Source organism: Spermophilus citellus (genome assembly GCF_964194105.1).
Source record: "Spermophilus citellus genome assembly, chromosome: 8".
NCBI classification, from domain to species: Eukaryota; Metazoa; Chordata; class Mammalia; order Rodentia; family Sciuridae; genus Spermophilus; species Spermophilus citellus.
In genome coordinates this window covers 154,274,881-154,299,330 of record NC_138189.1, presented here as the reverse complement: position 1 = coordinate 154,299,330, position 24,450 = coordinate 154,274,881, and the positions used below count along the sequence as shown (strand labels likewise).

The window sequence follows — 24,450 nt, the reverse complement described above, 5'->3', positions numbered from 1 at the left end:
CTAATGGAGGCCATCTATTCATCAGCCAGGCAGTGTAATCTATCAACAGCAGAATTAATCAGTAGTCTAATCAGTCTGGCTTTAATCAAATGACATTTGGCAGAATTCATTCAGAAGGCAAAATTCACAGGGCTCTGTGCCCTGTACCTAGGAATCTGGGGTTTAATGCCATCTATACAAAAGAACAGCAACTTTATTATTTTTTTTTTTAGCCAGCATCAACTGAATTAATATATTTCAACATCATTTAAGAGGGGTCTGTAAACAAAGTTATATTTTGATAAATTTTGGAGAAACCCTCTCAGTTTAGCTGGGGAGAACCCCTGCAGCCTGCCCAGGACAGGAGGGACATTAAGGACTCCTGGCCATGGGCAGAGTGGCCACAGGCAGCAGGTATAATTCCAAGACCTCCTATGGCTGCTTTTACGCTAACCCACAAGAAGAAAGAGAAATATAACAAGAGCTCTCCCGTGAAGTCAAGGCAAGGTGAAGGTGTCGGGGAAGCTAGGGTGCCACTTACTGACAGGGGTGGCCTATCCCAGCGCACTTCAGGGAGGAAAACTGGTCTGTGGTTAGAAGGAAGCAGGCTTCCTCAGAGGGTGCGCAGGGCCCTTAAGCCCCTGATGACTGCTGCGTGAAAACCAGGTCTGCTTGAGGATGCAGCCACTGTTCCCCTGCATCCTCGGAGCACGCCCCAGGGACATGCTTGTGTCTGCCAGGCTTGAGCTGTAACAGCCAAGTCCCGCTTAAGGCCATGATGTCCTTGGGCAACCTGACTCCCAGGCCACCTGGGGAGGACACTCTGAGGGCCAGGTGTGGAGGTGCGAGTCTCTTATAAGGCTGGGAGGACATGAAGTCACCTTCTGCTAACACTGTTCCCACTCAGTACTCCCAATTACAACATCTGCAGCCCTTCCTATTCACTGTTAAGAGTCCAGAGCAGGGAGGCCTTCTGCTGATGGCCATTTCCCGTCTCTAAATTTAAAAGAAACTCTTGAAAATTCATGAAGCATAGACTTGATGTAAATTTCTTTTTTTTTTTTTAAGAGAGAGAGAGAGAGAGAGAGAGAGAGAGAGAGAGAGAGAGTTTTTTTTTTAATATTTATTTTTTAGTTCTCGGCGGACACAACATCTTTGTTGGTATGTGGTGCTGAGGATCGAACCCGGGCCGCACGCATGCCAGGCGAGCGCGCTACCGCTTGAGCCACATCCCCAGCCCTGATGTAAATTTCTTAAACATGATATTTGTCAATAAACGGGAATTTGACAGATTTCTCTCTTCCTATTTTCTCTGTTGCTCCTGAGGGGTTCCTCCCTTGCTGGACACACTACAGACAGGTAGACATGAAACTGGCAGATTTAGACTGACCAGCTCTGTCGTACTGGTAAAAGCCCTGGGGTATGCTCACTGAACCTCGACCATCCTGGCTGCGCAGCATCTCACTACTTTCCCATGAAGAAGAGACCTGTGGTGCAAGGCCACGTCAGTGAACCTGCAATGTCCCAGCCTTCGCCAAGGAACTAACCCTCCGCCTGGCCGTGCTGATAGGGTGGCTGCCCCACCTGGCGCTAGTTACGTCACTCTGCACCCCGGAGGGGTCACCAGCACACTCCTCCCTACACCCTTGTGACCACCAAGCCTCCCCAGATGCTGCCATGCGTCCAGGCTGGGGGACAGCAGAGAGGCCCTGCCCAGAGGAGCTGCTGTTCCTGTGCTGAAGACAGACTCCCAGGCTGTCATAAAACAGAGTAGAGAGGAAGCCCCAGAAAGCTGCCCAGGTGCTGGGGCCCAACAGCAATGCTATATGCTGTGACAGTGGCCTGCTGGACCAGAAACAAGGACTCAGCCACCTACCTGGCTTCCTCTGCGCTGGACAGCACTGGTCTAAATAAAGCCACCTGGTCACAGCCACCCAGAGTTCCATCTGCCTCCAGAAGAGGAGATTCTGCGGCAAACCTCCTACCAGGGATGTTGCCGGTGCCTCTGACACCTCAAGTCACACAGCATTCCCGCAGTACATAAAAACTTCAGGTCTCACGGCTGGTGTACAGGGAGGTTAACGGAAAGGGACTGGTACTTGCTTGATTTGGTTGAGGATCATTATTTCATTCTCTCTGCTTCTGTAGATTTGAAATTTCCTTACAAAAAGTTATCTGTGTTATTCTAAAATGTAACCCCTCCCCACTAGGGCCCTGGCCTTTCCCTTCCAAGGTCTTGTCTTTCTCTACGTCGGGGAGTCACGTTGGGTACCAGGGAGATGAATTTTGTAAACAGCAAGGCCTGTGCTCCAGTCAGGGGCAACCATCAGCCACAAACCACAGCCTGGGGAGCAGATTCCCAGGCCCCTCCAAGCCCACTCACCCAGGCTATTGGCTGTGTGTGGAGTGAGGGTCCTGGTCCTCTTCTACCACAGGACATTTGCACAGTGGGGGCTGGCATCTCACCTCTCATAGAACTGCACACACAGCAGATCCTCTGAGAATAAGCCACAGGCAGTGATCTGCAGTGGCCCTGACCACCATGGCCACAGGACCAGATGTCACCTGCCCTGTGCCCCTCGGCAGCCCTGACCATGGATCGGACGTCACCTGGATGTGAGCACCCAGCGTGGCAGAGACTGAAGCTTGTGCCATTTCATATTCCTCACTTTCTCTAGTGACACTAGCCTTGTGATCACCAGACGATGACTGGGTTCCAAAGAGCATCAAAACTGTAGGTAAGACTTAGAGGGTTTGCCAAATGTGGCCCCACAGGGTCCTATTACCCATGGCTGAGGACAAGCCCACAGCCGCAGGACAGCAGGCGCTCGTGGTTCCTGCAGGCTTCAGTGTGACCAGCGGCACACAACAGGCCCCGTGTCCCCCTCTACCAGGCAGCCTCACCAGGAGGCCCCTTCACAGATGTCTCTCATGTGGCGTTTCCTCACCCTCCTACTTTTGCAGCCAGTGTGATCTCTCAACATATGACCAACACACCCATGGCCTAGTAACAATGCCCTTAGTTTCAACAGCTGGGAGAGTAGTTAAAGCAGGTTTCTACATGACACATCCATAATTGGCTTTGCATTGGAGCTAATGGAAAACAGACTTTCTGTAAACTGGGAAAATGAATTGTGCAATCCACACATAGAAAACTAAAAATATGTACACTACATAAAGACTAATTTTTGTATCAATGTGTTGTATGCAGTCTTTGAACAGAAACAAGGTCCCTCTTCAATCCATTTGGTCTTGAGGCCCACAGAATAATGTATGGAAGTGACATGCTGGGCAGCCAGGGAGCTCCACCCCCACTGAGGTGACCGAACACAATGCACACAAACAAGACTCAAAATCAGCTCCAAAGCTCACTCCGCTGGGGCTGTAGCCGTGACTCCAATGAGTCTGTTAGGAGCATGGGGGAGAAACCTCTCTCTCGCACTCCCAACTTCTAGCCCACTGGATTTCAAGCCACTGGTAAGTTCAAGTCATCTGGGAATCTTTATCATGAACACAGAGGCCTGGGCCACCCCAGAAAGCCCCACACCAGGTGCTGGTGTAAGGCTCCAAGGAGCTCTGAGGTGTGCTGGGGCAGCCTGTGGGGGGCGTGCCCGTTTGAGGGAGCAAGGCGTTACAGGGTGACAGTGAAGATCACCAGGGTGTGCCCCACCGACCTCTGCCCCGCCCCCTGCTGACACATTCTGCTGTCTGCACTGTGTGGTCAGGACAGCCACAGGCTTAGCTACCAGGCAGAGTGTGGCACACCTTTGAAGACTGGACTCAGTGGTTAGGCAACATTGTAGCTGCTGTGGTCCCTCGGGCTGTGCAGATGGAGAAGTCTGTGTTTAACAGCATGCCCAGGTTGTATGCCCAGGTAGAGAGGGCAGAGTTCAAGAGAATGCCTACCCCGCAAGCTGTGGCCTGGTGGGGGTGCTGTGCTGCCCATGCCCTCCCTTCCTCCACCCCTGCCCACAGGGTGCTCCCCTTCTGCCTGGAGGCAGGAGCTCCCCAGCCCAGTGAGGAGCCACCCGGCCCCATGATTTCAGGGTGGGAGATGTGGCCTGGGCTTAGCGTTTTTAATAGACGCAGGGGATTCCAGTTGGCAGACATGTTGGGGTGTCAGTCTCAATGGAGAATGGGATTCGCTGTCCTCACAGAGCCAGATTTAGAGCGCCACTGTGATAAGTCTGGGGGCGCCTCTCCTACCTGTGGATGCAGATGCGCAAGCTGCCTGAGCTGCCGGCGCACATGCTGGGGCATGAGGAACTGCTGTGCAGAGCGAGGGACAGTGAGGAACGAGGGCCCGATTGCCTTGTGCAGACACTGCATTCACCAATTGCGGGCAGCCCTCCCTCTGAACCTCTCACATGAGCCTTGATTCATTCTCATCGTTTAAGGACTTTCAGTTAGGATGGGACCTTCCCACTGCCTATGTCTTCCCATTATCATGCCATGCTCTCATGGCCCTACAAGGAGACAGGGGACACTTGTAGCTCAGGTTGAGCACCACACACGAATGGAAATCTAAGCCCATGAATGCCTGTTAAGACTGAAGCACACAGCAGCTCTAGGGGCGGGAGGGCTCACCCCCCACAGCAGTGTGTTTCCTGCACACGTGGGGCAGGGTATAAAGGAGGCTGCAGGCGTGTCAGCTGGGAGGGCTCTGAGAACAAAGAGGGATGTACACTGAAAGGAGTGCTCCCTGTGTGGGAGAGAGTGGTGGCCCAGTGAAAGGGCAGCCACCTCGTCACCTTCAGAGAAACGGCTTCTCTCCTGCATGATCCCAACGGCTTAAACATTTTCAGAACTTACCGAAGACTAATGGAAAATTTCATCATAATGGAAAGGTCATACTCACCATCTTAAAAATTATGAATCCAGTTTTGAAATGTCAATGAAGTTATAATGAAGATACAAGGGAAAGAGAAGGGGTGTAAGGAAGATAGATATTAAGAACATATGGAGGAGCAGTAGAAAAGATGAACGCACACACGCACACACTGACGGGCAAACAGTGTCCAAGGCAAAAATGCTGGGTTTCTGGATGACAGAAGGAAGTCAGCTGTGAAAGCCAGTTGCTGGAGCTTGAGAGCCCAGGGTGCTGATTGATTGCCCTGATCTACGGTCACGTACTGTCCGTCCCCATGGGTTGCGCTCTATCGTAACAATTATAATGACAAAGTCTCGCACGTTAAATAGCCTCTCCTGGGCTGGGGTGGTAGCTCAGCGGTAGAGGGCTTGTCTAGTATGTGTGAGGCACTGGGTTCGATTCTCAGCACCACATAAATAAATAAAATAAAGGTCCACTGACAACTAAAAACAAAATTAAAAAAATAGCCACTCCCTCTCCTTCCCTCTCCCTCTTCCTTTCTTCCTCCTCTCTCTCTCTCTCTCTCTCTCTCTCTCTCTCTCTCTCTCTCTCTCTCTCTCTGCAGTTGCAAGGAGGCTGATTTTCCCATGGAACATTCTTGGCAAATTTGGAGCTTAGGCTTTCTAATCCAGTGAAGACCCAAGAAAAACTTCGGATGAGAAACATTAACTGCTTCCTGTACAAAGGTCTTTTCCTGTACTCTGACCTACACACCACACTCAATCTACAAGGGCTACGTCAGCAACAGAGGTCACTCTCATGGTCAGATGATATAACCGAGTCTGTCACTGAGGCAGAAATGTGCTAAACGCTTGCAGGTCCTCAGCATAGGGCAGCAGGCTCTCCAGGGCAGAGGGCATTGCAGGAGCTCAGTGTCCACCGAACACAGCTTTCACCGCTGCACAATTCAGAATGTGATGTGCGGCCAATACCAATTGCCCCTGTCGATCTCAGAGGCGCCAGTGAGGGTGAAAAGAAAGGAGACGGGCTGCCACAGCCCCCAGCTCTGTGTTCTGGAGGCATCTCCAGCCCATCACAGAGACGCAGAGCTGACCCAGTGCCGTGTGCCGGTTCCAAGACGACCAGTGAGCCTGAGACTTGCAGTCTTTCCTGGAATAAGACCATAGGGCTCCCCCAGAGGTCTGCAGAGAAAGGGTGTGTAAATGCAAAGCCTCAGGAATGGGACAGCTCATTCCAAAAAGCGGTGTACTTATCCACCACACGATTTGGAAAGCAGGAGCCCAGCAGGAAGGGGTTGTCACCCATGCGGCTAAGGCTGGCACCCAGCAGGGTGCTCCTTCTACCAGGCTCACTGCAAGGGCGGCAGGAGGCTGGAGCACAGACCTGCCCTCCAAGCCCCAAGTTGATGAAAACACAGGTGGGGACCCCAGAGCAGCCTCCAGAGTCCACCTTGCTCAAAGGTCATTACACGTTTTGAAAAAAGCCAGTCAATCTGAAAGACCAGAAAACAGGAAAAAGAAGATACAACAGGGGGGCTGCAATAGTAGGGGAATTTTGGTTCTCCAGATGTATCACAAGCATTTTAAATTCCTAGGGCAACTGCAGAGCACTCATAAATTCAGAAAATCAGTACCTTCACTCTTTACCTTTTTTCTGTGAGCATACCTGAGCTTGATCCCCTTCCATAGAGGTGAGGGTCTGTGAAAGTTGTGTCCTCTCTGGTGACACTGCACACCCCAATATCACCTGTGCCTCTGCGCAGCAAGTTCCTGCCTTGGGAGCAGTCACCCTGCAGCCATGTATAGGACCTCGGCACATACCCAGCTTCCCTAGTTTTTGTAGGCAGTGGTGACTTCTCACCACAGGTTTGGTTGTTGTGGGCCCAGTGTGGTCCTTAAGAAGCAGCCTCTCGCTGATTTGTTTTGAGAACCATATCAGGTGAGACCAACCCTCTGAATTGGCCCAGGACCAGCCTAGCTTTGGAACCCTGATGATCCAGCATCCTGAGAAACCACAGTGTGGAGCACTCTAGGAGGGGCACCTCAGAGCTGGGCAGCACCCAGTCGGGTTCTGTAGTAAACAGTGGCACCTGTGGTGAGGACCACAGCCTGCTGCAATGGATACTGATAATGGATAATGGATATTCAGGGACAGCACGCACCCGTCACCCTGTAGATGCACCCCACATATTGACACAGCCTCCCCTCCCTGGCCCTGATTACTATCCCACTGCAGGAGGACTCATGCCATCTAAGGAGGCAGCAGCTTTCCATTGGCCCTCCCCCTATGCAGGCCCCCACTGGGAGGACTGGCTTCGTGTGCCCAGGGGGCCAGGTCAGGGTGCAGGTGCTGCAGGGGGAGGTGGAGGAACAAGGGCAGCCAAGCTCCAGAGAGCCACTTATGAACTGCATAGGGTACAGAAAATGCCTAGCATGGTCAGAATTAGGAGGTAAAGAAAGGGACTGAATGAAGCAGTCTCCTGCTCTTATTGAACCCACAGGCCAGAGAGCCTCCTGGCACCCAGCATTCAGCTCCTAGTACTCCTCTGCACATGGAGCTGATTTCCTCCTGTTGTTTCTTTGCTTGCTTCTTGGTTTAGATGTCCCATGCCTTTACAGAGCACTGAATATGGAAGAAAAGCCTGCCCACAGGGTCCCTGTGGCCCGCCTCCTGCCAGAAGGGCAGTGGGACCTTGGGCACTGGCAGCCAGGTACAGACAGCCTAGTGAACACACCTGCACAAGACTCAGTACTGCCACCCCTATCGTACCTACAGGAACTAAGCCACAGCGAGGCCCAAAGGCTTAGAGAAACACATTTTTCCTCTCTCAACAAAGTGCATAGTCAATCTCTCCAAGGGACTTTCCCCCAGACAAGAGAGAACACATGCCAGCCCCAGGGACCAGGTGGAGGTGGCTGGGTACAGGCAGTCCTCTGGAGCCTTGAATGCACATCCGTCACAGGGACATTGGAGATTGGCAGCCTAACACCAGTGGATGCTCTCACAGGACAGGCGTTGGAGAACCCACTTGTGCCCTGCCAGCTGGAAAACGGGGACAGAATTTATCATTCAACTTCAGATTCAGTCCTCGAGGCCTGATTGCCTGGCGATATGCTGTCCTGCATGTTAGGGACTGTTTTCCTTGTGGAATGTCATTGGGGGGTGGGGGGCGATGGCATGATACTCTGCTTCCACATGTAAAAGCACATGCTGATTTTAGTGCCTTCCCTTATTACCTCTGCAGAGGCAGGCCTGTAGCAGGCCCAGAGTGGCCAGGCCCATCACATCTCAGCACAGCGCTGACTCTAACACAGACCAAGTGCACGCACTCACTGACCAGCTGAGGCGGCTGAGGCAGCAGCCCACAGTAGCCCCCAGATCCATGTAGGGCATGTGTGTGGCGGTATGTGTATGGGCAGTGCACAGATATGACGCACAGTAGGACAAAAGCAGAGCTTGACCTAAGTGGAATTAGCCAGTGCATGTGGAGGCCAGTTGGGGGAAAGCTCTGGAATCAGCCCCACTGATGTGCTGGTATTGGGCCAGGACCCAGCCTGTCTGGCATGGATGTGCTGAGATGTCTGGGATCTGGTCACATCCCATGCTGTAGCTGCAGGGGGCCAGAAAGCTTAAAGAGCTGCTCAAATGTCTACTACCTTTGGCTGCAGCAGAAAAGCAGCACTGAGGAACATGAGACCTCTGACGACTCTGTCATGATAACAACGGGTTCTCCGGCGGGTGGTTTAGGTCACTCACAACTTGTCCTAGCTCCACCACTAACCCTGGGGTAAAAGCCTTCAGATATGGTTTCCAGCCCCCAGAGCCTCCCAGTCCCCACTCCTCCTGCTTTATGATTTGCAGAACACCAAATCTCAAATCAGTAATCCATCCTGTTCATCTGTCACAATCCAGCTTGGAGACCACAGGCCATCAGCACCCTCAAAACCACTGTGAGTCAGAGCTTTAGAAAGAAAAACCATGGGAAAACACTCTCTGCCTAATGTGTCTTTGCAGGATAAATAAATAACACAGTGATGAAAAGGTGTTTGGTAAGTTGTTCCCCATCCTGGTTTCTATTATTTACAACCTTGAACACAGAATGACATGGAAACTAAATTAGGGATGTGTGGATGTGTGTGTGTGTGTGTGTGTGTGTGTGTGTGTGTGTGTGTGTGAATGCAAAGACTACATGTGCTGATTCCACACAATGGCAATTTCAGGGAACGCGTGGCTATGTTTGAGGATATCCACATGCTCATAAAACCACAAAGCAGCTGACTTCCTCCTGCAGTGGATGTCCACTGTGGCACCACAGACCATGGAACATCCACAAATTTTATGCAAATCCACACCTTCCACTGTCCCTCCAACCAACACGCACTCTCCTAGTGCTCAGCTGTGCTGCATCAGACGCAGGTCACTAAGGAAGGACTGAGGTCACATCCACAGTACCAATGTGTCCCTGATGGGAAGAGACTCTAAACAGAAAGCACACACCAGGAATGTGCTTGGACTGGACAGAGTGCTGCGGGAAGGTGATGGAGACTGCAGCAAGCGGGCCTGAGGGCGCGGCCAGAGCTGATGCAAGGAAAGGTCCCACCATGTGTCAGGACCAAAGAGGGAAGCCCAGGGGCAGGATGCAGGGCCCAGAGGAGGCCGTTTTCTCTGCAGTGAGGTCAGGATGGAATGGAGCAGAAGGATTCAACCTAGGTTCCGGCAGGCTGCACCTCATCATGAGAAGGGACAGCCACATTGTCAAAGCCCTACAGCCACTGCTGGGGTGAAAATGAGGACAGCAAGAATAGGGGCTCTGCCCTGGAGCAGAAGGAAGCACCCAAAGGTACTTTGACCTGAACCAATGGGGGCCTCGCCCCTCAGCCACTGCTTTCCTCATTACCTTGCCACAAACCCCAGCAGCACTTAAACCAGAGCATTCTGCAACTGTGCGTCTCCTCGAGACGCAGGCCACCGACTGAGGCCAGAGGTCCATCGGGGAGGCAGCATGGACATCCGTGGCTCAGGACGAACCTCCCACCTGCGCCTGGCCCGACCCCCTTGCCTGTCACATGGGAGGCCAACCCCATGTCCTAGGATCTGGCTCATCTGAATGGTCAGCACACACTGACATGGTGAGGTGTTTTATGTATCACATTACCTGCTTCCTTCTCCTTATTATCACAATACGCATGAGAACAAATAATGTAATTCCAAATTGAAAAAGGCTCACAAATTATGAAAATATAACTAGGTGACTTTATGAAGAAAGAAATTATGTATGAACCTCAGTGTGGCATTGTTCTTGGAAGCCAGTAATGGGACTTTTATATAAATAGACAGTTATTTCAAGATTCTTATGATACTTTAGTAATTAAAACTCTCTGAATAGAGTGCATGATGAATATAAAATTGTTTCAGGAAGAAAATGGTATGGAAAAAATGTATTACTTTCCTAAGAATAATGACCCTATTTCTTTTTAAAATTAATTGTATATTGCCTTTCTTAAAAACAAAGAAAAACTCTCTTTATAGATTTCAGACAGCACGTACTTTCCTTTTAATCCTGAAGTATATTATTACAGTCTAAAGATAAGAGAGTGGTGGTGAACGAGCAATCAGCTCCAATGCCAAATATTTATAGAATTTTATTTTAACTAAACCTGCTGTGCTCCACATACTCTCTTGGTAGTCAACTTCACAAAGGAGACATGTAGACATCCTAGAAGCTCTGGATTAATTAGTACCATCAGGGCTGCCCAAGGGGGATGAAGCTGTTCTCACCACACGTTTGGATCCTATGCAGGCCTGATGTCTCCTCACCACCCTGGGCAATGCAGGCAGTTAGACTGACATGCCAGCCACCAGAAGCCCTGTGCCAATGCCTTGTGGTCAGCTCAGCAGGTGCCTGGTGAGCTCCAGCAGCCAGTCATCCCCTAGCTCCAGCCAGGAGCATGGCATCTTCCCAAGGGTGGGTGCTTCAGGGAGAAGGTGAGGCTGTGGACGCCAGAGGGGGATGAGGAAGGGACAGCTAAGCATAGGGCTTCCTCTGTTTTTATCCTGTTTAGATAGAAAAGCAGGCAGGAAAACAGAGGAGGACATTCCAGCTGAAACAGAACAAAACCAACCCAAGTCCAGAGAGAAGGCTCTAGGGTGGGACTGGAGAAATACCAGTTGTCTCCACATTCTCCTTTTTACTAACAGGAACTAATGTATGGAGTGTGACAGTGAGCTTCAGGAGTCCACAGAGCCCTTGCCCTGGGCCTTCCTGTTGCCTGGAGTGAGGATGTGAGAGTGAGTGCCAGCAGCCCCCTCAGGCACAGCTCAAGCTGGACTACGAAGCCTCATCTGCAGACACGGAAGAAGAAAGGGACACAATGATCTGACCGACCAGCTCTGGACCACCCCTCACTGTCTGACACGGTGATCAGGTCCACACTGAGCTACCTTGAGACAAGGACAGGCGTCGGAGGGATCTGGAGGGATGCATGCAGTTTTGCTGAACTCACAGAGATTGTCTAAAGGACTGCAAGCTGAACACAAAGACTGTGGAAGCCGCCTGGTCTATTTTACACTCTTGAAACTGAAAATACTATGCAAAGTTCACTGATCATTGGGAAGCTCTCATGACAAGACTGAACAGCTAAGCTCCTATCACAATGCATATAATAGCCAATAAACAGCCATCCGTTCTAAAATATGCTTATTTGCATCTAGCATTAAATAGACACATGATTCAATTTGTTTTATATATTTTTAGAAACTCTATCAATTCCACATTAATGAAGATCTATTTATAAGGTTTCTCATCTTTATAGAAGAGATAGGCGAGTTCCAATAGTCATAAGAAATATAGAATCCTAATTGTTTAGTAAATTCTATGTTCTCAATAACCACATTTTGTAATCAGCTGTGTACTTATAAATGACCTTGGTCTTGAGGTAACAAAACACAATAACACAGCAGGTCACTCAGCCAGCCAGCCCCTAGCTCCAGCCAGGAGCATGGCATCTTCCCAAGAAGATGATGGGATGCTTTTAGAAGAGGTAACACTTTTACTTAAAACAGCACTAAAACTCAAAATGCTGAGGCAGCTGGAGACTGATCCATGAGAAACACAAAAGTCCAGTGTCCATTTTCAGAATTCAGTATTCAGCCTTAATTGGGATGTAAGACCCATTTGAAGCCATTTTAACAAAAGCCCTTCTCTTTCCCACCCCAATTTTAAAATTAGCCAATTGTGTACATTGTAACCCTGAACTCCTCTGTCAGAGCCAGGGGCAGCGCTGTGTCAGGGATACAATCCGGTGGACTGCCCACCCAGGTGCACCTGCTCACCAGGTTTCTTTTGATAGCACACCCTTCTGCAGAGGTCAAGTTTGCCTACTGAGCAGCTCTGGAACATATGTCTGCTACCTGAGGCAGGCACCCCAGTACCTTTAACAGGCCTGACAGACCTGTTCTCAGGCTAAAACAGCTTCTCAGGTTCTTTTATTTCGTCACCACATTGATTTGAGGGATACCTCAAAGAAAGAATAAGATTCCTGCCTAACTGACCACTGCAGGCAATTAGCATATTTTCATTTAAATCCTCTCATTTTGAAAGGGGTTGGATCAAATGCCCTCCAGTATGCTTTCCAGCTGTGACAGTCTGACTCCAGACTGCACCAAAAATAAGACACAAACTACTAAGAAATTTTAGAATGGTTCCCTGTTATGGCTTGGACCTTCAATGTCCCTCAGCATCCTTGTAGGCCACAGTTGAAGGTTTGGTCCCCAGCCTGTGGTGATATTGGGAGGGGTGTGCTCTTTAGGGGGCAGGTCCTGGCAGGAGCAAGTAAGGTCACTGGGTATGCCCTTGTGGGTGTTGCCCTTGGAGGGGGCACAGGGACCTGGGTCCTCCTCTGCTTATGATGCTAGGCCATCAGGAGGTGAGCAGCATCCCCCCACCACATGCTCCCTGCTATGACGTTCTCACCTCAGGCCCACAGTGACTGAGCCAAGTGAACATGTGTCTAAACCTCTGAAGTCATGAGCCAAAATAAACTGTTCTTTTAAGTTGTTTATCTCAGGCATTTTGTCCCAACAGCAGAAAGCTGACCAACAAACATGCCCTGCACCTTTTTCTTACAGAGGTGACAGCAATACTTAACAACTACTTACAAATTCCTTAGTTTCAACCTGAAAGGCCACTTTTGTAATGTGAAAAAATAATGTGATATAAAACTAGAAACAGTTCAGGTGACGGAGTTGCTGAGCGTGGGCATCTGTCTGACTTCCCAGTTGCTATTTCTTACAAGCGGGGGCTCTAGAATCACTGTTCATCTTCTCGCTCCCACCCCTGCTGGGAACAGGGAAAGCCTGCCTGTGCTCAGTGCCACCTCTCCATCTTCCTGGGTCGGCACAGAGGGCTCGGCTCCTCGCAGCTCCTGAACCTGCCTGGCATGGGGTTTCCTAGGTGCCACCACAGGTGGGTCTGGGTACACCTCTGACTTGGCCTCCCCTCCTGGTGGCTGAGGCCAGATTGCAACACTCTGTCCTTTTTAACACTTATGAGTAGCTGTTTAGAAAGTCTCCATCTTTACAGGGAAGATTCATAAACACTAGCAGGTTCCAAATCACGTGACACAATCATGAGCAGCAGGACTGCACGGGTGGAGAAGAAAAAAGGCTAACAGTGTTGTGCGGGCGGAAACCTGGCTGCGTGGGGTGACTGACACACCAACAACTCAAGGCACAGAGAGCACAGCTGGCCCGAGCTGCAGGGGAGCCCTGGCCCCCATGGAGGGGTTGGTGGGGGAAGAGGCCTCAGATGGGGCAGTGGACTCAGGAAAGTGTGGTCAACTCTGAGAGAAGATGCGTGGTAGCCACAGGCCAAACCCAGTGTGGCCTGCATGTTTGGGTCGGAACAGGGTGCAGAAGCATGAGTTGGCAGGCCAGGACACACCGCACCTCCACCCATCGCTGGGCTCCCTCCTGTGGGCAGTGAGCAGCCACTGCCAGGTTGGCGCTGACTGTGACATGTGTTCAAAGTTTTCAGTTGTAAGTACTGCGGCAGCTGTGGGTGGGGAGGATTAGATCAGTGTTTCTCAAACCGTATTCTCTAGAACACGGGGTCCCATGCCATGTCAGTGGATACACACAGATGCTTGAGTCACCCTGGGGAGTGACTGAACAAACTGCCATGACTGTCCCTGCTACTGGATGTCAGCACCTGCTGCGTGGGGAGCACAGCGTGAAGCTCCAAGGTCAAGGCAGTGTGTGAGCTCCGGGGTGCTGGCTGCCCCCAGCCATGGCACTGGAGCTGCCTCTCTGCTGCGGGGTTGCCTGGGCCTCGGCTGCTCCCCTCCTCCTGGAGCACCCTATGTGCCCAGCCATTTCCTTCCCATTCACATGAAGGCTACTGAGTCATCTACACGGCCACCACCCTCTCCTTCTTCCTGACACCTTCCTCCCACGCAGAGCTGGGCTGCTGTGTGCAGCACCACACCCTGAGACCCCCACCATGGTCCCCGTCGAGCTGTCTCCTCCCCAGGCTCCAGAAGGGCTGCCACCTTCTCCTGAACATTCCTTCAGTATAAGCACATAACATAGAAGCCAACTCAGTAAAGCGGAGTCCGCCAACGGGGACTAGATGGTGCTCTTCCCAATCATCCAGTTGCAATTGGAGACACACCACATGAGCCAGAGTTCCTTTAATCAGGAGTTCGCTATGTGTGCAACAACTGTTTGAAGTCCTTGAGCAAGTTAAATGGAAAATGCCACAGCACTCACAAAGACAAACCCTTTTGCTTTTAATTCTTAAGAAATTATGTTAGATAATCAAGGCAAAGCATGTGTAAGCCTGAGCATTTCCAACTCACAACACAGGGGTCTGGTTTTATCCCCATGTTCAGAACAACAGCAAGATAAATCAGTTTACCTAAAACTCCACAAAGAATCCCTTCAGGCACAATTCTGTCTACACTTCTTGTCACTTGGGTGCTCAAAGATAATAAGAGGAGAAGCCCCAGCAACACCTTGGTCAACACTCTTGGATTCAGTCTGGTTAGGCCTGAGAGCTCTTAACCTTGCCTTAGTGCTTCTGTTCTCTCCTGGGGCAGGATAAAGTTATCCACTTAAAATGCCCGTCTCTTCTGCCAGGTCTGAAGGGCCCATGAGAGGACTTTCAATTGTAGTCACAAGTGTCTTGTTCTGGTTCTAAAGCACTAGAGAAAAGAACCACATGGAGACTGAAAGAGGTCACTAAGAAGAGGGGGACCACGTGGAGAGTGAAAGAGGTCACTAAGAAGAGGGGGACCACGTGGAGAGTGAAAGAGGTCACTAAGAAGAGGGGAACCACGTGGAGACTGAAAGAGGTCACTAAGAAGAGGGGAACCACGTGGAGAGTGAAAGAGGTCACTAAGAAGAGGGGGACCACGTGGAGAGTGAAAGAGGTCACTAAGAAGAGGGGAACCACGTGGAGACTGAAAGAGGTCACTAAGAAGAGGGGGACCACGTGGAGAGTGAAAGAGGTCACTAAGAAGAGGGGGACCACGTGGAGAGTGAAAGAGGTCACTAAAAAGAGGGGGACCCCATGGAGAGTGAAAGAGGTCACTAAGAAGAGGGGGACCACGTGGAGAGTGAAAGAGGTCACTAAGAAGAGGGGGACCACGTGGAGAGTGAAAGAGGTCACTAAGAAGAGGGGGACCACGTGGAGAGTGAAAGAGGTCACTAAGAAGAGGGGGACCACGTGGAGAGTGAAAGAGGTCACTAAGAAGAGGGGGACCACGTGGAGACTGAAAGAGGTCACTAAGAAGAGGGTGACCACATGGAGAGTGAAAGAGGTCACTAAGAAGAGGGGGACCATGTGGAGAATTAAAGAGGTCACTAAGAAGAGGGTGACCACATGGAGAGTGAAAGAGGTCACTAAGAAGAGGGGGACCATGTGGAGAATTAAAGAGGTCACTGTAGAGGAGGGGGACCACATGGAGAGTGAAAGAGGTCACTAAGAAGAGGGGGACCACGTGGAGACTGAAAGAGGTCACTAAGAAGAGGGGGACCATGTGGAGAATTAAAGAGGTCACTGTAGAGGAGGGGGACCACATGGAGACTGGTGGAGGCCACTGGAGGAGAGGATCATGTGGAGGTAGCAGGAGGCCACTGGCAAAGCCCCACCCTCTCTAAGGACAGTGACCTGGGTTGTCTCCTGAATCACCCTCACCTCTGCCCAAACCACAAGGGCAGGGAAGCTGGCAACCAGAAGGTTGAGGACAGTCTGAGGGCCCGTGAATTCCAGTCTCTTTTTTGATTATCTTTATTTTTAGTTGTAGATGGACATAATACCTTTATTTTATTCATTTATCTTTTCATGTGATGCTGAGGGTCAAACCCCCTGCCTCCCTCCCACATGCTAGAGGAGTACTCTGCCATTGAGCTACAACCCCAGCCCCCAAAATATTTCTTGAGAGCTTGGCCTAGCCACCTGCTGACTAGTGAAGCTGGCACAGGCCAGCAGTCAGCTGAGCCATGGCAGTGAGCAGACCTACAAAACCTGCTGTGGCCACCGACCCTCCACGGGTTGTCGGCACTCAAAGACATCCTCCAGCATTCAGAGACCCCAATGTCTGTCGTCCATTTACCCCAGAAGCCCCCCATCTCTCTTTTTCTATATCCTCCACGCTCCATCCACAGGGGGCCCCTGAAACTCCCAGGCATTGTGTACCACACTTTCGACTGTGCATATCTAGGACCTGGCACTGTCCTGATACAGCTGGCTTAGTAACAATCTGCAGGGTACATGAATGATCCTGCATCCAGGGACCTGAGGGGACAGTTTGAGATCAATCTCACAGTTCTGGCACAACAACATGCCATGAGTGACACAGTGACAGCCATGAGTTAAAAAGCGTCCTCCTGAATAGTGAAGTAGTTCAGCTCGCAAGGAACCTAATTCCTCTTCCACTAAGGAGGTGGGTTTAACCTTATCCCCTGCTGACATCATTTTCACTTATTTCCCTCCAGTATGCCGATTGAAGAGAGCGATAAGTGGAAGAGGTAGGCAGAAGCTTGAAGAACCACACGGGTCCAGGCCACGGCCAGAGGGCACCGCCCACCTGTCAGCCAGCCCTAGCACACCAAATATAAGACAGAGCGCCACACACATGTGTTGAAATATCACACCACAGACTCCTGCAATACATATAGTAGTTACCTGTTAATCAAATAAAACCAAAGAAAGCTCTTATTTTAACTTAATGTATAATTTTAAAATTTCAGTGTTACATAAGGAAGTCTACCATCTGACTTTGGATCTATGGAGTAAATAATACATAATTATGATTAAAGCCTTAAAGTTTGCACATTTCTGGGCTTCTCATATCTTTTCTAGAATATTTATGCCTTTCTAAACAATGTTAGTATTATTTTTTAAACAACGTTTAAAAAATAATACTAATATTTCCTTAATAAAAAAAATACTACCATTGGTAAATGGCACTTTGTGACCAACGCCTTGTTTTTGTTTAGGAACATTTACAAAGTGCTTGCTTTAACATTCTAACCAGAAATGTCCATCACTTTAAAATATAGAAACACACTCTATAAATAAAATAGTACTTATTTAGCATTGTGCAATATTTAGTTCTTAATGGAGTTGTCTATTACTACCCAATAAACCACCCCCAAACTTGACACATTATTATTTTGTCTTTAATATCTGGTCATTGTTGCAATTTTGTTCACTAACTGAACAGCCTATAATAGCTCGCTATTTCCAGTGGTCTTGAGAGTAGTGGGGGGCTCTGCAATGGTTCTCATGTAGAGTCTTCCTGGTGGTCACAGTGTGTTGGTGGCCACTGACCTCCTCTGAAGGCTCAGCTAGCCTGGACATCCAAGATGGCAGCTGAAGGGCTGGCAGCTCCTGAGGCCTACTGTGTGCAGTGCCCAGATGGCCCCTCCATGGTACTTAGGGTCTGGACAGCATGTAAGGTTGATCCCAAGAAACACAAGAAAAAGGTGTCAGGCTCCCAACTGGCCTGCCCTAGCGTCCAGAATATCACTTCTGCTGCATTCTCCTGGTCAAGTGCATTCTGGCCAGCACAGGTGCACAGGAAGGGAAAACAAGACTCTTGGTGGTGATGAGAGGGCAGCTCATGCATGCGGGAGGGAGGAAGTTGATGGCATCGTCTTGGAGACCAGCTTATCATGTATACTATGTGTTAGGTGGGCAATCCTAGCTTCCTGTCCCCCTAAGAACTTCAGAGTCATATTGAATGAGAATGTACAGACCATCAAAAAACTGCAGAAAAATCACAGTTGGTGCCTGGGATCTGAACAGCCTATAAAAGCTCACTATTTCCAGTGGTCTTGAGAGTAGTGTTCAGTTCCTCACATGGATGCAACTCTACTCTGTTAACCTCAACAGTGAAACAGAATCGAGTTCCACATAAGGCTTCAGCCTCTTGTCCCATGGGGTAAGAACCTTGGCCAATAAAAGTGTCAGGACGATAAAATGCACTTTATTTTCAAATTCCACCTCCTACCCTGGCTGTGGAGACCCAGGGGCCAATCGTCTCATTATAGAATGCCTGGCCCAGCAGGCCTTACTTCCTAGCACTTGCGTGCCAGAAATACTCCTGACCAGGGACTGGAGACTTGACTGCTAGTGGCCTCAAGAGAGCCCCCTAGCTCAGAAGCACAGATCATACAGAGAATAAGAGCACAGTAGACTCTGAAGTGGAGTGATGGCCATTACACAGAACTTTCTCAAAGGAGGAAAGAAAGGTGCAAGACAATGATGTCAGGTCCCGAAAAGGAAGGTATTTTTCAAATGGTTTCACTTTCCCATTTACAAAAGAAAAGCAGCTTCCTGTGATAGAATAAGGCCTGCTTTCATGCAGGTGTATATTCTGAGCCAAATAAAACAGAGTTCTATTCCAAGGCCATTCATCTTACACGAGCCACTGGCAAGGCATGGAAAACTCCCTTCAGACAGGGGGGCCCTAGAAACACTGACATGTGCTGATCTAGACCCAGGTTAAGATGTTTCCAAAGGCAGCAAGAAGCCGCATCTCTGGCCCCCGTAACACAGAAACCCATGAAGTTTAAAAAAAAATTAAGTTTTCTCCAAAATTATAATGATTTTTTTTTAAAAAAAAGTTATCAAATTTGTTCTTAATCTCTTTATCAAAATAAATAAACAGGGGTTGGGGCTATGGCTTAGTAGTAGCGCACTTGCCTGGCATGTGTGAGGCACTGGGTTCGATTATCAGCACATAAATACATAAATAAAATAAAGGTCTATCAACAACTAAAACAATATTCAAATAAACAAACAAAATAAATAAACAGAACTAGTTGAAGTTCTCAAGTATTCAGTCTATGCAGTGTGAAGCCTCCTTCCCTCCCAGGGTTTCTCTCTAAACCCACCGAGTGTTTCCTGTCTCTAAGTGGAGAATGTGGAGGTCCCTAAGGCCCTGCCAGGTTTCCGGGTTCCCTGGGGATGCCTCTCCTCACCACCTGTGTGTACCGTGTCTAAACCTCGCCACCACTGTTCTCAAAGCTGCTCCCATAGCTGCTCCCCAATTTCAAATCTATGGCCACGTGGTGTGGGTCCCCTTCCACTCACCTGGTCCCATTCCTCCTAGCTGGGTCTGTGTCTCCAGGGCTGCCCTCAGTCCTCACTGGAGAGCAGCCTCAGAGCAAGCGTTCTATGACAAAGCTCACCATGCTGCTCTCCTGCTGTAAACCAGACACACTCCCCAGTCCACTCAGCCTCTCCAAACCAAAGGCAGCCAGACTGCTCCCCAGGTCCTCACAGCCCCTTCAAACCAAAGGCAGCCAGACTGTCCCCCAGGTCCTCATGGCCCCTCCATCCCTGCCTGCCTGTCTCACATGTTAGCACAGCACTGCAAGATGTGGTCACCCTCCAAGATGGCTGCCTGACTCCATCTGCAGGACCTCCCGACCTGAGCTCACAGGGTCATGGTGACTCCTCTGCCTCACATCCACACCCCCAAAGAGGGAACTCTCCTCCCTCAGCCTTCTGCTTATACCACATTGCACAATTCAATAGCTTTATTCTTTGGTCAATTTTTTTTTTGGTAAGTTTTCAAATTCTACATCAAAATACCACCTAAAGCCTTCAGGTACATCCAGCCCCTCTGGATACAGTGTGTCTCAGAGACCAGGCATCTCACTGGGTCTCACTGCATGGTGTCCCAAGGAAATGTCACCTGCACTGCTGATTAAATTGAGTCTGAACTGCCTAAGCTCAAGGACAGAAAAATGCATGAAAGAAAATTAACAGAATTCAGAACAGCATAAGAGGCTCACTGGTATGCTCCACCCCAGGCAGCCCACTGAATTCTGAGAGAGCTGGCCTGGCTCTGTCTACAGTCACGGGCTGCAAGGTCGGTCACTGGTGATATCTTTCCTGAAAGTATTACTCACTGGCCGAATGCTCACAGACTCGTCTTCACAAGGACGTCCTGTCACTCGTAAGTATTCTGCAAGAAAAAACCTTCATATTTTCTAGTATGAAACTGTAAAGATCTATTTAGTGGTAGTCTGTCACTCATAACTCCCGAAACTGACTCACAATTCAAAGAATCAGACACTTTGGGGGCTGGAAATTTTTCCCCCTTTGGCCTTTCAAAAACACGTATCTATAAATGTCCATCATGAACACAAACACAATTTCAGTTGCAGCACTTTTTTCTTACATAAAGTCGGACACTTTCCTTTTACTGTGAGCGTGGTTTGTACATCATGGATGTTACAGCTGCCGTTAGAGAGGCAGGAGCAGTCTTACCCTGGTGTGCGTTCGGATGTGCATCTTCAGCCCATCGTTCTTACTGAATCCTTTGTCACAGTAAGGACACTGATAGGGACGCTCACCTATGGATAAAGAAAGACTTCAGGTCAGAACAGTGTCAGGGCGGAGCATGCCATGTCCTATTCCCAGTGCCCTGTCCTGCCTCACGAAGGCTCCCACACAGCCTGAGAAGACAAAGCCACCTCCGGGAGGCCCAGTGCCTCAGGACTCACGATAAGCCAGGCCACCTCTGGGAGGTCAAGCACTCCAGCACTCAGGAGGACCCAGGCTGCCTCTGGGAGGCCCAGTGCCCCAGGACTCAGGAGGACCCAGGCTGCCTCTGGGAGGCCCAGTGCCCCAGGACTCAGGAAGAGCCAGGCCAGCAGAGCTCACTGCACTTCCTTTCACCATCCCAGCCCAATCAAGTCTCCGCAGTTCAAGACCTCACTACAAGTACTTGGCGTTAGTCAATTTGTTCTGTTGCTGCACTGTCCACTGCCCACCACAGGAGTCTGAATTTAACCAGTTCATTAATAAGTTGTTTTCTTATTTTTGCTTAAAAAGTTTCACGTAAATGAATCCATCTCAGGGTTTTTGTAAAACACCTACATGAAGCAGAACCACTGGCCTCTGAACTACGCAGAGAGGATGCCTCGCTTTCTGATATAACCAAGAACCTCTTGCCCAGAAGTTATGATTTAGAAGACAGCCGGGACATTTTTAAGACAAGCAAACACACATACATCACAAAATTCTACTTTGCAAGGACAAGACTATAGTGAGGTGTGATCCCCCAGAGTTGCCTGGAGGTGCTCTCCCCAAGGCCTGATGATCTAGAGTGGATGACAGCTTAAAGTCACCAGCACAGTCTTTGATTTAACAACACACCGACATGGCACCATGCCAGTCGACATTCAAAGATCATGCAAATCAAGGCTCTGTCCATCTGTCCATCCCCTCAGGCCCCTGCCCCCAGTACCTACTCCCCCTCTTCTCCCACAGGTCCCACTGGATGCAGGCTGGCACAGATGTATTACTCCAGGGAGCTCCCTTGCTGGGCAGCCATGAACACCCACTGCTTGACCAGCCACTGCTCCTGAGAGAGAGCTGCCTGCACCTCTTCTCTGCCTCAGACTCTGCACCACCAGACAGGCAGCCACGCTCCTGGCTCAGGCCTAGGGCAGCCTCCCACGCTGCTTCCAGAGTAGCGCCACCTAGAACCAAGTGCAGGGCCCCAGAGTGACCTCTCCCAGTCTCTCCTCTTTGCAGGGACACCTAGGACCCTTCCTTTTCACTGGGCACTGTAAACCACTGACAACCACTCCAAAATGCAAAGAGCTAAGTGATAACAGCAGCACAAATAGGAATAGGCTTCTTGCGCGGATGGTCCACATTTCCATATTCTGAGAGAAAATCAACCTGGATTGACAGCCCCTGGGAATTCTGGACCAAATGACAGTCAAGACCTAGAAGGTAGAACCAAGGCTGGAAACAGCCAGGAAAATACTACCTAATGCTAGCCCTGCAGGGATATTCCATACTTACCTTATTCCAGGTCCCTGCTGAGTCCCAGTCCTAACTTGGATATTGCACAATCAACTCAAATTCCCCACACATTCACCTTCTGTCCTGATTATCCATGGATCAAATAAGACCCAAGGTAATAAAATTATTCTGTATACAAGATTCATGCTAAATGAGTAGATTGTAGCTGTTCTTGCCACAAAAACAAAAACAAATGGATGCATTAATTGGCTTCCCTATAACCCTGGACCGGCAGGCTGTGTCCTGTCGCTGATGTGTGATTTAAATACACACACTGGAATTCATTGCAATAAAAAGAAACTTGGCCCTCCAAGACACCTTTCTACACCCTTCCCCTGCATCCAGTTCCTGAGCCACGAGATTCACCTCCTTGACACTCCCGATGGCTTACACCCCCGCAAGGATGAGAACCATAGCAAAAAACACAACAGCTGCACATAGTCCACCAGCATCTGCAAGACCTCTGGCCACGCAGGTGCAGCCAGGAGGCTCCTATGCTCAGAAGCCAAGCACTGGAGGACAGAAAGAGCCACCCAGGCGGTAACGCCTGCCTCAGAGAATTCCACACACTTTCAAATACTCTTCTTCATAAATTATGAAGAATAATTTAAATGCTGAAATGTTTCCTTCTTATATACCTATTAATAATTTAATAAATCAACAAATCAAATACAGAGTACACACAAAACATGATAAAAACAGCAGTCTGTTACATAAAGTTACTTCATGATTTTCCTAAGACAATCTACTCCTCATAGCTTTAAATTGGGTCTTGCCTTCCAAAGGCCAACAGAACAGCTAGCAAACAAAATCAGATATGGGCAGTCTTGGGTGGACCATATTAACCTTCAGAAACCCCTCAGTCACAGCATGCTCAGGGTGACCCTGCCTCTTTCGGCCTCCAATAACAGAGCTTTCTGCTATCCCACAATCTGAAACTGAAGGACACCTGTGCAGTCCACAGGTGATAATTACTGTCATTCACCTGATCCACATATTATATGCCTATGTAGGAGTCTGATACTGGAAGCATTTTGATCTACACATAGAATTGTGCTGTGAACAGGAAGTAGCCTTCAGTGTGACTTCACCCAACACAGCCTCTAGGTGCCACATAGCCCTATTTTTAAATATCTCAGGTAGATTTAGATGCCACTATCTTTATTTCCCTTAGACTAATCATAATATTCAAATTCTCACTGGCAAGAAAATCAGTGAATCTTAAAATTAGAAAAAAGCTGAAAGCCAATGTCAATGGGAATAACACGCCAGCGGCGACCCTCGGTATCCCAGTCTGTGCTGGGAGTCCTCACTGGAGGAGCCATTGAACACATGCCACAACACTGCAACCTGGTGCTCATGTCCTAGGTCCAGAACAAATACACAGGCACAGAAAGGACTCACAGTGGGCTGCCAGATGGAGGGGTCAGAGCTGGAGCCACTGTGCCCCAGAGCCAAGGTGGGAAGTACTGCAACCGCTGGCCCCTGGACTGGGCGAGCTTCCCCAGTGAAGGGCAAAGACCTGCCTCTCCCAGTCCCAGGCGGCACGAACCAGGCCTGGGGCTGGTGCATCCAGGCGTTCTTTTGGCTTTCAACACTCATCAGGAAAATGCAGGAGGCAGGAGAGGAACATGTGTCTCATCGTTCAGCAGGTCTCATGTGAATGCAGATGTTGTCACACTAGCTGTGCCTGAGACCTATTACCATCTAGACGGCAATTAAGATATCAGAACCTCAGGCTTTCCCCAGCACACTTGGCCATGGCAATCAGATCTAATGAACACTGTGTGGGCAGCAAACTCCACATTTGACTGAAAACTGAGGAGGGCTTTGCATGTTGTAGTCTTTAAATTATGTTCTGACACCAAAAGAGGTTTAAACCCACTGTCTTCTTTAAACACATCAAGGAACAAAAAAGAAACATGATGTCAACTATAATAGGTAACTATAAAGTGCTACCTCGTGGATACTTCATTAAGTTAATTTGTTCATTTTTTAACAGTTTTTTTTTTTTTTTTTTTTTTTTAGCACCTGCCATCTACTAGCTACAGACCTGGGCTCTAGGAATGTGGTGGGGAATAGATTAAATTTTTCAAGAGAATACTGAGACAGAGTTAAGAAAGACCAGTGGGCTGAGGAAGAGGGCAGAAGAACCCCAGCAAGGCCAGCAGGAGAAGCCAGGGACCGAATGCAGGCAGGCCTGAGGCAGTGGAACTCAGGCTCCAGGGTCCTGGACCTCTGTCTCTCCCAACTGGGCTTGAAGGGGTGTTTCCAGATTCCCACAGCCAGTGCAGTTGAGATGGAA

General features: G+C 49.4%; 1 protein-coding gene across 1 annotated transcript in view; it reads right to left on the bottom strand.

Annotated features, from left to right (window-relative positions):
* Positions 1-24,450, bottom strand: part of PRDM5 (PR/SET domain 5) — a 137,955-nt gene that overhangs the window by 17,775 nt on the left and 95,730 nt on the right. Inside the window, exon 13 of the mRNA XM_081304142.1 lies at positions 20,598-20,683. Coding sequence (XP_081160268.1) covers positions 20,598-20,683 — 86 coding nt within the window. The remainder of the gene's footprint in view (positions 1-20,597; positions 20,684-24,450) is intronic.